Below are 14,613 nucleotides of genomic sequence, written 5' to 3'. Positions count from 1 at the left end.
AGGCACCTGCCTACTGCACCATAGTGTCACATTAGTAAATGAGATTATGCTCCTAATCATGACACAATCAGCTGATTGTGTAAGGAAAAGCCATCTTCAACCTGACTTCAGGCAGCAGTGAACTCCGACACAGAAGCTGGTCTTGAGAGAGGCGTTTGTCATACTCAATTCTTTCGTATTTCAGACAGGAAGTAGAACCTCCTGTGCATAGAGTAAAGAACACACTGCTGTTAAAAGCTAGGGAAGGATACTTGTCCGACCAAGACATTAGATACAATTATTTTTAGCATAGGGGGGAAAAAAAAAAAAAAAAAAAGCGCTACATATTCCCAGCCATACAATATTGGGTACCTGCACAAAATTAAAAATACACATCCCACATCCTAGGGAGAGCTGCATGCCTTATTGCACCTTTTTTTAAATTTTTTTTTGGACTATTATGAATTTTTGTATTGCACAGCGCACTTTTTAAAGGGGCTGTTTTTTTGGTTGTCACATTTGGAACTTTCATTGTACTGCCATTTATATTTAGCACTTTATAGATTTAGCACATTCAGCGTCCATGAGGTGCACAATTCTGGTCTTTACTTTGTAAACATTCTCCTCCATGCTGTACCGGTCCCACATTGGCTCCAAGACAGAACTGAGTAATCACATAACCACTGATCACTCATCTTGGTCTGCTCTGAGTTTAAAGCAGTGAATGCCAGTCACCCCTCTGCACTCTGATCCTACAGTGGCCACTGGAATGCTAAGGAAAGGGCAGGTGCAGCTGGCTGGAGCAGATTTGACCTGGACAATTTTGTCAGGATCCTTCCACAGCCTGGAGCAGCTCTGCCCCATCAGCTGATACCAGACAATAGAACATTATCAGCTGACTCTGGGTCACAGAACAAAGTGAGTACTGTTATGACCCACAAGGGAAGAATGGCCAAACAAAACTATGTAGAAAAATCGCATTTAGTAGATGTATTGACATCTTCATTGCCACGAGCTGCCCTAATCAAGAGAGACACAGAGGTTGCCAAGAAGCGAGAGGAGATGTAAGCAGACGTAGCATGGGGAGGTAGTTTGCATGGGAGAGCTGAACCGGGTTGCTGGTCAGCTTTATCACCAAGGCATGGACAAAGTGGACCATATGAATGGAAAGTTTTCACGTAGGCATTTGAGTTCTTCCTGTGGCAGAGATATCAAGAGCTTTAGATTTGACCTTGTTCACCTCAAGGCCTGTGACCAGAGTAAACTTATCCAATATCCGAAAGAGGTTGGGCAGGGTGGTGTGAGGTGACAAACAGTAAAGCGTCACCCATAAATAAAGAAAGTTTGTGCAACATTGAGGCTACCTCCAAACCTTGGACATCTGGATTTGCTCTAATCAGGGCCACCAGAGGTTCAATAGCAAGTGCAAAAATTAAAGGAGAAAGGGCACATCCCTGCCTTGTCCCCCGTTGAATGGGGAAACTTTTCGAACAAAATCCAGCACATTTTACATAAGCTGGTGGGTATAAGGCGTTAACCCATTGGAGGAAATGTGGACCAAAGCCCCAGTGTTGTAAGATATAATGCAGGTATGGCCAAGAGACCGTATCAAATGCCTTATGTATATCGAGGGAGAGAAGGTGCATGGGTATTGTTACAGAATCTGGCAATATGTTTTAGTAGGACGACGTCGGATATTGTCTCTAGCCTGTAGTTTGGGAATAAAGCCCACATGATCTTTGTGAATCAATCCCCCAATGAGTGGATTCAGACGCAAAGCTAACATTTTGGCTAAGATTTTGATAACCACGTTTAACAAGGATATGGGCCTGTAATTGGACCAGTGTATTGTCAGTGTTAGGTTTGGGTATCAGACACGATGGCCGTCAATGTGTCTCTGCCAAATGAGTTTTGATTGAGCAGGGCATTCAATGAATTTGTGAGAAGAGGGGCTAGTGTATTCTGTTGGGGCCAGGTCTTTTATGGGGTTTCAGGGCCTTAATGGCCAAGAGTACTTTCTCAACCGAGATCGGGCTTTCCATAGATTTCCGGTTGGCGTCTGACAACGTGGGGATCGGCAAGTTGTGAAACAGTGTCTCTGCTAGCTTTTGAGGGAAGGAAACCTTAGCTTTGTATAATTTAGCCAACTTCTTAATAAACTCGGAAAGCACCTCAATTCGATTGGCAAAAGATTCTCTCACGAGCAACCCAAGGCAGACATTTTTATGGGTCCGTTCAGGATGTCGGAGGCGCAAAGCTAAGGTGGTGTCAGGTTTGTTGGCTTTGGTGTAGATATGATTGGACCTGCGGACAACATTATCTGCTGCTTCAGCTAGAAGTAGATCTAGCTCTGGGGGGGGGGGGGGGATCAAATGTCTCTGGAATAAGCTGTATCCTGGCTCTGCGGTTTGGCTTTGGAGGTAGCTTGGGGTCTTCCCCGTATTGGAGGTGCTTGGCCTGGGTTCCTTTTTGGAGCGTGCCGTGGACAGGGTTGGAGGAGTGAAGCCGTCAGGCTGCAGGAGAGGAGAGTGGCAATAGGCTGTCTTGTTCCAGCATAAGAACAGAGAAGGAGAGCCACGTCTGGTAACCTGGGCAACCGGCTGAGATCTCACGAATTCCCGCATGAGCCGGATAACGCCAGGGCTCGTGCAGATGGTCGTAATCAGTGATGCAGCAATCCCCTGAGTGGCCATCTCTGAAGCAGGAGGCTCACAGTCCAGAAGGGCCGGGCAGCGCAGGGATCTGAGGGGATAGTGGAGCCAGCTCAGTACAGCGTCTCTTCCCTGTTCTCCCCCTAGCCCCGACCATGACAAGGGGAAAAAAAAGAGGTGAGGAGCAGCTGCACCAAGAGAACATACGTAGCCAAAACACTTGATTAGCAAAGGAGAAGGGGTACCAGGCATCTGAAGCAGCGGCCAAATTGGAAAAGTTTGCGCACATTCCAGCACAATCACCGGATAAGAACACTCAGCAAGTTCAGGCGAAAATCACAGACAGGAGGAACTGGGGACAGAAGGAGCCAGGGCCAAATGTTGGTGGGACTGACTGCTGCAAAAAGTAACAAACATCTAGAGGGTGTTACGCCAGGAAATTTAAGTAAAGATGATGCTGGCTTAAATGTATTAGCTGACACTGAACCAACATTAAAATATGTACTACACGCAGTTAACGGTTGTAAAAGTTTGTCAAATAATCTGAGTGACCACTTAAATGACAAAGAAGAGCTATAACTAATGAGTCAAGAATTACAAAAAACAGCGGAGAGGATTACCACATTGGAGCAGAGAGTAAGCCAAGTGGAGGATAGCCTATTCCCAATGAAGCAGGAATTTAAAATTATCTACGAACAATTGGGTCTCTATAAAGTTAAAATGGACGAACTGAAAATAGGCCGAGATGGAACAATGTGAGGGTGGTGGGCTTACCGGAGAGGAGTGAGGGTACCTCCCCTATAGAGTTTATGGAAAAATGGCTTAAGGAAACATTTGGGAGAGAGACATTTTTTTGCGATCGAGAGAGCCCATAGAGTGCCTACTAGAACACCTTTACCAGTAAGTCGCCCTAGACCAGTAATAATGAAGATGATAAACTACAGGGATAGGCAGCCCTGTTGCAGAAAGCTAGAGAAATGGGAGATTTTTATAATGGAGCCAGGATCTCCTTATATCCAGACTACTCGCCGGAATTACAGAAACGCAGGGAAGATTTTCTAGAAATTAAGCACAGCCTGAGGAGCCTCAGAATTATATATGCTCTACTGTATCCAGCACACTTACGTATAACGGCACTACCCATTTTTTTTATACAGTTAAAGGGCCTACAAAATGGTTGGAGGACAATAAAAAAAAGAATTGTGGGTGAATGGGAAGTAGTCGGTAAATAAACTAGTCATGGATAGTAATATATCAGGATTCTCTCCTCTTGTATTTTTTTTTGAGCTGGGGGGGATAGGGGGGTTTATTAAATGAGGATGGTGGGCTTTGGGTTTGGAGCTTGTTTGGTGATAATGAATTGGGGTGGGAGGAGGGGGTGGGGGGGGGGGGGTTGTATGCAACGATTTATATGAAATTAAGAATGAAGCGCACAAATACACAGAGGAAGAGTGGAGAGGGAAAGGAATAAATGAAGAGGTCACAAATTATGTCCCTAGGGTGAGCCCAAGTAGGCTGAGGGGAGAGCTCAAAGGGTGAGCAAAATATGATAGAGGGGAGGGGTAGGGAAGAGGAGGAAAAAAATAGTATTGCCACTAAGAAGGGAAAGTCAAATGATAGAGTCATATGTATATGCCACATGTCTAGGGGAAAATAAGGTTAGAAATACAAATCGAGAATGCACAACTAGGATGGATATAAAGTTGGATATAGATAAGGCACCTAGGTATTTAAAAAAGTAGCAAAGTGGATAAGGTGTGTGGAGGGGCAAAGGCACATAGGTAAAAAAAAAGAGCTCTTTTCTTCCAAATCCATTACTCTTTCGTCATTTGGGGATACATGTTTTTTACGTTATGGTATGGTGTGTTTTTGTTATATTTATGGGGAGAAAAATGGGGTTCTCTATCCTTTGTTTTATTTGTTAAGAGATGCTTAAAGATAGGGTCTTGGAACATACGAGGGGTGGGCGATCCTGTAAAAAAAAGGCTACGGTGTTTTCAGTGATGGAATCCCAGAGGGTGGAACTGATATGCCTGCAGAAGACATCTTACAAATGATACTAAAACACAAGTTAATAAAAAAAATACATAAATCAATATCACTCAGTGCTCTCTTATTCCAGAGGAGTATATGGCTTAAGGAGGGAGTGGTGTTCTCCTGCAGGGGTGTCAGTATAGATAAACAGGGTCGCTATATTTTCTTAAGATTGTTTGATAGAGAATGAATCATTCTGGTAAACGTGTATATCCCTACCCCCTTTAAACTTGGTCTTATATTATTAAAATTTATAGAGGCTAAGGGGGATATTCCGATAATAGTTATGGGGGATTTCAATACAGTACTCAGTAGTAGCACTGATAGATTTCCACCAGGGGCTCGGATAGACAGGTCAACAGAAGGTCATCTAGGCCAATTTTTGGAAGCAGTGGGCTGGTGGGATCTATGGAGAGCTAGGAACCCGCACAGATGGCAATATTCCTGTTTTTCTGGTACACATTCTACACTTTCCCATATAGATATGGTAGTGGGCAACAGTGGTGTGCTTCGGTCAATCAAAAAAATAGAATATGGAAATCAATACTACATTTAGAGTTACCCTTGAATTGGATTCCAGAGTATGTGTGCTGGCCTCCATTGAAAAAGAAACCGGACCGGGAAATGTATTGACAATGATAGCGAGAAGCTTGAAGAAAATTGCGCAGAATTGGCAATCACGGAATCCCAACGCCGGAAGATTGGGTAGCTACTATGAACAAGTTAGTATGGATAGAAACCGTAACGTTAACCAGAGTAACCGTGGCAAGTTTGTTAGGATGTGGAAGCCCTGGCTCCAAAGGATGAATGCCACACGGGAAGTGGCAAACAGTAGGATACAATGTGAATTTGGGCCAGAGGTTTACTCTAGAAAAAGACACTATCGTGTGGCGATAGCTATTGACAAAAGGACATAAGATACAATGGTATTTTTAAGTGGGGGGGAGCTGCATTGGATAGTAGAAAATGTAAAGGTAAAGATATAATATAACATGTTCTAAATGGAAATGTGTATGACTCTGTATTTTAGTATGTTTTATTTATTTTTATTTTTTTCCAGAAAAAAAACAAAGTAGATCTAGCTCCAATTTGATCTTATCTAGGGCTATTCTATTCGCGTCGGAAGGGACTGAAACTGGAGATAATGTTAAAAGTCTGCCTCTAATTGTTGAAGTTTCAGCTTCTTGTCTCTTGAGGTATGTAGCAAGTGAAATACATTTGCCTCCAATTAATGGTTTGCGTGCCTCCCAAAGGAGGATCGGAGAGGTTTCATAGGTTGAATAAAAACACCAGTCCATCCAGTTCAACCTGAGTGTCTACAATTGTCCCTATCCCTGTACACTGCACACTCACATCAGTTCCTACCCTCAAGGAGCCCACAATCCAAGGTCCCCATTCATATACTAGGGACAATTTTGGACAGAAGCGAATTACCCTACCTGCATGTCTTTACCCTACATGCAAACTCCAGACAGGTGGTGTTGTAGTTGGGATTCTTACTGCTAGGTGAGAGTGCTAACCACTACACCACTGTGCTGCCCCCCAGGTTTCTGGTGTGTTATTGTGGTGAAGATAGTCTTTAAGGGCAAGCTGGATATCAAGGCAAAATGATTGGTTAGTTAAGTGAGCGTCGTTCATACACCAGGTTCTGTCTTTGGATTGAGGTATTAACGAAGATATGGTGGTGATCACTGCACAGTGGTCAGACCAAGTGATGGGGTGTATGTGAGAATGAATATCAGCAAAGATGCTATGGGAATAAAGATATGGTGAATCCTGGAGAAGGACTTATGGGGATTAGAGTAAAACATGTAATTTTTCTTTAAGGGGTTACATTCACTCCATGTATCTAGAAGTGAAGCCTGCTGGAGTTGTGTGCGAAGTTGTGCCGAGGGGGAAAAGTGTTCTGGAGAGTAAGGAGATTTGTTCAAATGTGGGTGGAGTACTAAATTGGAGTCGCCACACATGAACAGGATGCCTTTACAATGGGTCCCAACTACCTGCAGGTGGTGTGAGAAGAACGGATTAGGGTTAGAACTGAGGGCATAGTAGGAAGCAAAGGTGGTTTTGATATCTTGTATTAGGCCTACCAATATTGGGTAACGGCCCTCTGGGTCTCCAAATTCAGATAGTGGCGTGAGTGGCAAGGAATGGTGGAAGGCCAACAGGACCCCTCTGCTTCGAAGCCGCAGAGGCTGTAAATACCTGTATTTAGAACTAAAGAATTTGGGGGTACTCTGGACAGTACATGCTTATAGCGCAACAATACTGGCCTTATGGGATATAAATGAACAAAACACTTTAACCCGTTTGTTAAGCCCCTTAACATTTAGTGATAGGATATTTAGGGGGGCATGTATGTGGGTGGGGGGGAAGTCATTATGTGGGGACCCAGGGTGCACACGAGCCAACCAACCAAAAGTAGGAAAGGAAATGAAAGCAGAACAGAAGCAGGAAAGAGGAGAGAGAGAGAAGATAGGGAGGAAGAGTAAGGCAAATAAGTAATTGTTGCGAGACGGGAAGGACTGAATGAATGAGCAGACTGTAGCTGGATAACCGGGTAGAAATTGGGCGCACCGTAGATTGTGGGAGCAGTGACAGTTCCCCGCCGCGAACCAGGGAGATAAACAATGTAGGGTTCGACATATGAAACAATGATACACACAAGCCCATCAGTGGGGATACATAAATTTCTGAGCATAACCAGCATATATAAACATCCTTTCAGTGTACAACCAGTGGGGGAGGGGGGTGGTAAGGGAGAGAAAGCCGGGAATAGGAGGGGGAGGAGAGAAGGGGGACAGGGAAAGAGATAGGGAAGGGGGAGGGGGAAGAGAAGAGGTAGAGCCAAATCGCTTCTGGAGTTAGAATGTGTGCCTTCCCAGTAACCGTTATATATTCCATAAACCGTTAAATGCTGCTAGGACCCGGGGGGGGCGGTCAAGAGTCTAAAGCAAGATAACTTCCAGAGTGAAAAAGAGTACATACCCGGCAACAGGTATTCAGGATACAAAGGTATTCCCATAGGCTGTGGGGAACTAGCCAACCTTGTTGGTCACGATGGTCCCGCTTTGGGGTGGTCATGTAGGGGTAAGTAGCTGAGCGAGCTGGGGTGACTGCCAATGCGGTCTCTGACTGCTGAACCAAAGGGGTGAGGTGGAGAGCTTTGAGGAGACGCTGCAGTGCTTCTGGGGATGTGCAAGTGTGTTGCTGTCCCTGGTACGAAAATTGGAGGGCAAAAGGAAAACGCCAAGTAACTTCATGTTGCATCAAAATTTGCAGTTGTGGTTTCATAGCATGGCGTTTTGCAATAGTAAGAGGTGCCATATCGGTAAACAGCTGATATGAGTGGCCCTGAAATTGAAGGGCATCTTTATTGCAGGCTGCTGAGAGAAGTTATTTTTTCGTGTGGAAAAACTGCAGCTTCACAATTATATCTCGTGGTGGCCTGTCGTTGGGTGAGCACCCTTATGGGAATCCAAGGGGATAATTCCTGGAAAAGTGTGGTAGTGAATGATTGTAAATCAACCGTTTCTGGAATACTGTGGAGGCATAGATTCGATCTGCGGGAGCAATTCTCAGCATCCTCCAGGTGGGAAAGCAACATGGCATTCTCCTCCCGGAGAGCCGCTTGTTCTTGGGCATGTTCCCGCAGGGTGAGCTCCATATCATCAGCGCTAGTTTCCAGATAAGCAGCACGCTGGCCTAGTTCATGTATCTCACGCATTAATTTATTGGTGATCTGGTCCCAAGGGCTTTTTTGATCATTGCTTCCATAAGCGAGAGAAAATCTGACTGCGACATACCTGATGGAGGCAGGGTCAAAGACACTGGGATTAGGATCGGTATCCTCCTCGTCACCGCTGTGTGCTTGATCTGATCTGGCTGGTGAGCTGCTATGCTGCTGAGATAGAGCTTGGGCCTTCACTGCCATCTTGGAGGAGGCGCAGGCTAGTGCCTCTGATGGGTTTCGGCTTGGTTTTTCTGTGATGGCCCATTAGCACCATACCGGGAGGTGCATGAATGCACTGCCAGATGATCCCGGCAGGAGCAGAGCTAAGAGCGCATTTAAAGGTTATTCAGGTCCCGGAATCACAGCGGGGAATGCAGCGCTCTAACGAGGCATGTCAGTCATGTCGAGCTTCGCATATGCACCCCTTAAGACAAACTTTAATGGTCTGCTTAAGTCAGAGAGGCTTTAGTCCAAGAAGCTGTGACAGATTAACCCTCACAGCCTGGGCCACATCCAAATAGACTTTCTACTGAATAAGTGCTGCATAGGCGGTTGGAAGAAAAAATGTGCTGGTTGAGGTGAAAGGCAAAAAAACTACCTTAGGCAAGAAGTCCTGGACCCCAACACCACCTCCCCCAAATGCAAAGCCAGGAAGAATTCCTTGTAGTATAAGAGCACCTTTTTGTACACCCCAAAAGAGGAGTACTGAAAAAAGCACCACTTTAAGAACCCATAAACAGTATACAACTTTGTTGTCCGATTTCCTTTAAGAAATCAGACAAAAGGATTTGGCAAAGCCCACAGTGCATCTCTGTATTACTACATCAGTGTACCACATCCACCTGGCTTAGTCTAAAGCAATGGGAAATGTTAGAAATCAAATCCATCTCAATCCTGTGAGGCAGACAAGGATGACATTTAGGGGAGAAAGGCATAGCTCAGGTTCAATTCCAAAAGCATCCACTGCTTCCACTAGAGGATACCTGTACAAAGAATTACTTGGGAGACAAAGCCTGTGCAGTTTGTAAACCTTCTTGCCCCCCGGATTTAACATTCAGCCTCACCCACCTGTAACAAAGATCCTGGAACATCTCTGCATGTAGGAACCTGTCCCCTGTGGCCATGCTTTGTGGTCTCAGGAAGTCAACCTAAAAAATGGTCTCTGCCTTGTTAGAAAAACCGAGACCATGAAGCTATGCCCAGGACATGATCAAAACTACCAGTCTTGCCAAGACTTCGGATTCCTTCTTGACAGCAGTTGTATGCTACTGCTGTGGTGGTGTTCGACTGAATCAAGAGATTCAAACTACCAAGTTTCTCCCATCAGCCTGATGCCCAGGACTCCTCCCCAGCTGAAATCTGTCATGAGGATGTTCCAGAATATGGAAACAAAGGAAATACCACAATTCCAGAGTGTACTGCTACTTTCGTGCACAGTGCTGGATCAAGATCAGGCTGAGCTATTTGGAGGGGTAAGAGCTGATCATGTAGGGTTTTTTTTTTGGTTAATACCTAAATGCACTCAAATTAGCCTTTACAACCACTTGCTTATTGGACACCTAAACTTTCCCAGACCAATTTTCAGCTATTAGTGCTGTCACTCTGAATTGTGTGGCCATACAACAATGTACCCAAATTAAATGCTTTCTTTTCATGGCAAATGATTGTTTTATTCTTGTTTTTAAAAAAAAAAAATTAAGTAAAATACAGAACGTTTTATATTTCAATAAATTTTGCAAACAGGTAATTTTTCTCCTTCATTGATGTATGCTGATGGAGGCTACACTGAAGGGCACTGATAAGCAGCACTACTAGGTGCCACTGATTGGCACCACTGGTGGGCAATTGATAGGTGGCACAGATTGCTGGCACTTATGTACTGGTGGGCACATAACAGGCTGTTCCTCTTCAGGACCAATATCCCTTCAACAGAAGCCGGTGACTGGCTTTTTTTCTCCTCAAGCTGTCCGCGTGAGAAGAGAGAAAAAAAAAAAAATCTGATTACCGATCTTCTATTTAGAGAACGTGATCGGGCTATTATTGGCCGACAGCTGATCATGTGGTACGGGGGCCAGGATCAACCCCTTACTCCGATCTATGATCGCCCGAGTCTCATTGACTCAGTGATCAGATCCGCACTGTAGCCATCATTCAGCTATAGCACGGATCTCAAGGGATTAAGGAAAAATTTACTAACCTGTCCACACAAGAGTGTAGGGCTGAAAGCATAATCAACAAGGAGTTAAAGAAAACTGTGCTATTATTTAAAAGGACTAAGCTGCAACTCAAGGCGTTATACAATGGAGTCAGCGCGCAAACAACCCTGTGTTCTGTTCACATAAGGCAAGTCACTTGATTAGCATCTGAAAGATCAGTGCTAACCATATGTAGCACATATTATAATAAATTTCTGCAATGGCTGATTTTTGAAAAAATTAGATAACCAGGGCGGACCTTGTAAAATGAAAAAAAAAAAAAAATGATCATTCTCGGATTTAAGCTTTAAAGTGTTTTCCCACTTTTGCAGTCAAATCTGGAAAAAACCCACTATGTGCTATGTATTCACATTTACGCAGAATACCAAAAAACAAAAGAAAAAACACTATTTCTTACCTTTCGAGGCGTTTGTTCAGCATAGGCTTCAGGCTGACTGCAAGCTACTCTTTCATCATTCCTTCATTTCAAATTGTTCAGTCAGTCCCCACTGACAAGAGGAACACACCAAGTTTCCCTTCATCAACAGAATGCAGAGCCCTACTTCTAGATCTTTAACCCTTTGTTATCACAGATCACGTTCAAAATAAGTTTATAAATGAGATCTGCCAGCAGGATACAGACTGTTAAAGTGGTTGCAAACCCTTACAACACACTTCGATCTACAGGTAAGCCTAGATTAAGGCTTACCTGTAGGTCCAAGAAATATCTCCTAAACCTAAACGGTTTAGGAGATATTTGCCAAAAGACAGGCACCGCTGTCTACGGTGCATGCGCCGTAGACAGCGGCGCATAGGCACACTGAGCGCGCCACCAACGGCGATATGCCGCGCATGGCGGCTCCCGTGCGCATGTGCGGGAGTGACGTCATTGCGGCTTCACCGAATGACAGCGGCGGAGCGGCGAGACCCACCGAGAAGATGGATGCGCTAGACTACAGCGGTGACTTCGCTGGCTCCTGTGTCAGGTAAGGACACAATGGATTACTATGCGATGCATAGTAGTCCATTATGCTTTACCTTTGCAGGGAATGAAAGAGGAAGTAAACTCATCAGGGTTTACTTCCTCTTTAAATTTTCAAAATATTTTGAGTTTTTAAAAAAGAGCAATTACAATTTAAAGTAGAACTATAGGCAAAGCCTTTTTGACCATTTTGGATAAAGTAGGGAGGGTTATAACCCGTCAGATGTTTTTCTTCGCCATGTCCCCATTGCAGAGATTTTCCTTCCTTTCCATAACCGAACAGGAAGTGAGGAAATCAACACAAAAGGAATTCTTTTGGGAGCCCCAGGTCAAAAAAATAAATAAATATTTTTTCCTTTAGTTATACTTAAACCAATTTTTATTTTTTGAGCTATGTAAATGTCATTTAGCCAACATACAAGGTATTCTCAACTAGCTGCAAAAGTGGAAATACACTTTATGGCAATAATTTGTTATAGTCCACCTTTTCTACTCTGGTGGTTTTGAATAAAATCATAATTGATTGGCCCAAGACAATTGGCTGCAACCAGTTACCAGCAATGATATGAGCCAAAGCTGCAAGAATGCTTTAAAGTAGTGAGAAGAAAGGAAACATGCTGACTTCTTAAATATACCACGGCAGTTAACTGCTGGCTTGCTCTTTTGCAATCGTTTTTGTACTTCAAAAATTAGTTTTCCAGTCTTGAAATTCATAGCACAATGATGCAGGGCGACATTTACCCTCCATGCGTGACCTTCTTCGACTGCAGCACTTTGTGCTTCTAAAGGATTTTCAATAACCCTCCCTGTCTGCCCAGAGAAATCCATGGCAACTAAGCAATTTTCTGACACACTTCTCTGAAACGAAACACAAGAAGATTAAGAAAATACATTTTTGGTTACACAGACTAGCTTGCAATTATATAACTTATTACATAACACTATTTAAGAGTTCTGATCAGATGGCATTAGGCTTGTTATAATAGATTTGCTTGTGTAAGCACTTGTTGCAGTGTGTACTTTAAAATAGAAAATTAAAAAGTTACACGTGGTAGACTTTGCTTTTTAACCTCTTCCTGTTCTGATGACATGCTGTGAACATTTAACAGCATGTCCAGCTGTTACTAGGAGCCGTAGATGTTGGGCAAAATATCAGGAATCAGATTGTGTGATAATCCAATTGACCACTTCCCCATTTAGTTCTGGTGCTGACTGTTTTCACAAAGTGCACAGCACAATTAGACTCCAGGCCTTGAGGCTGCAAGCTGAAAAGAAAAATCAGGAATGGATCCGTATGGTCCATGATGGGGTCATTAACATGATTAACCAATCATGCGGATCACAGGAAAAGTGTTACAAAAAGAACAACCTATTTACAGCAGGTACAAAAAAACACTTGTTAAAATTTTTATATATATAGCCCCAAATTACCATTGGTTAGGTAATGGATGGCATTGCCACCTTTAAACACAGTGAAATAGGAGTAATTTTCTATCTACTAAATGGAAAACATTTTTTGCATTGGCTTCAGAGAGAAGGAAAAAAAAACAAAATCTCATTGGTACAGACTAATTCAATATGACTTCAATGAAACTGTAGCTGGAAACCCAAAAATGTACTTCACTAAACTTTGAAATGCAATAACTGATAGCAAAGCATATAGCATAGCATAGTGTGGTGGATATCCTAATCACCAGTTCTTGAATTGTGTGGAATGAAAAAAAATTTTTTGGAACTTTTTTGTAAAAAAAAATAAAAATAAAAAATAATGTTTTGAGCCCATTGAGGAACACAGGAAGACTTAGGGCTATCTACAGGAGAATTGGACACAAACAAAAAACACTAGCTTTGCAGCGACCAGCATTGAGAGTATGATTGGACTTGTGTCCCTCAATAGATTCTGAGAAAATCCATGTAAGAAAAAAAATAAAAAGAGTTTGTGCTTAACCAATAAAGAACGTAGGACAACTTTCAGGACATCCATAAGCAGTCAATTTGGGCAACACAGTCAAATACCAGAAGGCTCAAAAATAAATATAAATAAAAATGGGACGGACTGAAGATCAAGAAGCCGCCCGCAAGACTATGGTGGAAGCAAACCCCAAATGACGCTGCAAAGTCCACCTAGTAGAATTTGTAGATGGAAGATCAGGTAACAAACAGCCTTGCAAGCTAGCAGATAACTGCCCCAAAAAGGAAACTGTAATCACAGAAGAGTGCCTTGACAGGAAAGTGTGGAACTTGATCCTTGAGACGGTAAGCTTGGATGTCTACCTGAGCCAGCACAGATTTTTTGACATTGGTTCCTCTGACTACCAACTGGGAAACTACCATAGTGCCCATTATTTTGGAGGTGATCCACAGAGTTAAATGTACATTTCACCTATGAGAAATTCCTTGCACAACTACCAACGCCCTAAGGCTTTTTATGCCTAGTAGTCCATTTGAGATTTGTTTATCGTTACAATAATGTAGAGATCAATGTAGACCCTCTAAAGCTCCACTAGCAGAATGTGCCTTGACTAAACAGTGCTTGTTAAAACTGTTTCCTTATTCTTTTTTCCCATTGCTGTAAACTGCAAAATTCACTTTGCTGTACAGTACAGATGGCAGTACATATCCTAGATAATGCAAGCTACCTCCAATGAGTGTTGTCTAAAATTTTTGTATCATTCAATTGATATTGAATATCTTGATGGATAAAAGCAGTCTACTTCTGATTAAAAATTATTTGAAAGGATACACATTAGTGCTGCAGTCTATAGCCTGCAGCACTGATCAAGCAAAAAAAATAAAAAATCAGGGGGTTCAACAGAAGTCAATTGGTAGCCATACATGACCAGCTTTAGGGAAGAAGGTGGCTCACTGCCACCACCTTTTCCCTATGCAAAACAGTTCTTTGCACGACCAGCCCCCCCCCCCCAATGTATACAGCTGTGATGGTTACAAGGAACACCATCTTACTGGAAACATTGGAGTAGATTTGCTAAAGACAAATAGACTCTGCCATTTGCACATGTAGTTGCTCCAGAGCTTAGT

At 43.1% G+C, this 14,613-nt stretch overlaps 1 protein-coding gene across 2 annotated transcripts in view; it reads right to left on the bottom strand.

Annotated features, from left to right (window-relative positions):
- GRB10 (growth factor receptor bound protein 10) overlaps window positions 1–14,613 on the bottom strand; it is a 313,951-nt gene that overhangs the window by 28,409 nt on the left and 270,929 nt on the right. For both annotated transcript variants that reach the window (XM_077491758.1, XM_077491759.1), the window contains one exon: window positions 12,316–12,432. In XM_077491758.1, the coding sequence (XP_077347884.1) occupies window positions 12,316–12,432 (117 nt within the window). The remainder of the gene's footprint in view (window positions 1–12,315; window positions 12,433–14,613) is intronic.

The sequence above is a fragment of the Lithobates pipiens genome, unplaced genomic scaffold (genome assembly GCF_037356315.1).
Source record: "Lithobates pipiens isolate NorthernLeopardFrog02 unplaced genomic scaffold, aLitPip1_a1.2 Scaffold_19, whole genome shotgun sequence".
NCBI classification, from domain to species: Eukaryota; Metazoa; Chordata; class Amphibia; order Anura; family Ranidae; genus Lithobates; species Lithobates pipiens.
The sequence above is the reverse complement of the archived record's forward strand: the minus strand, read 5'-3'. Positions and strand labels throughout refer to the sequence as shown.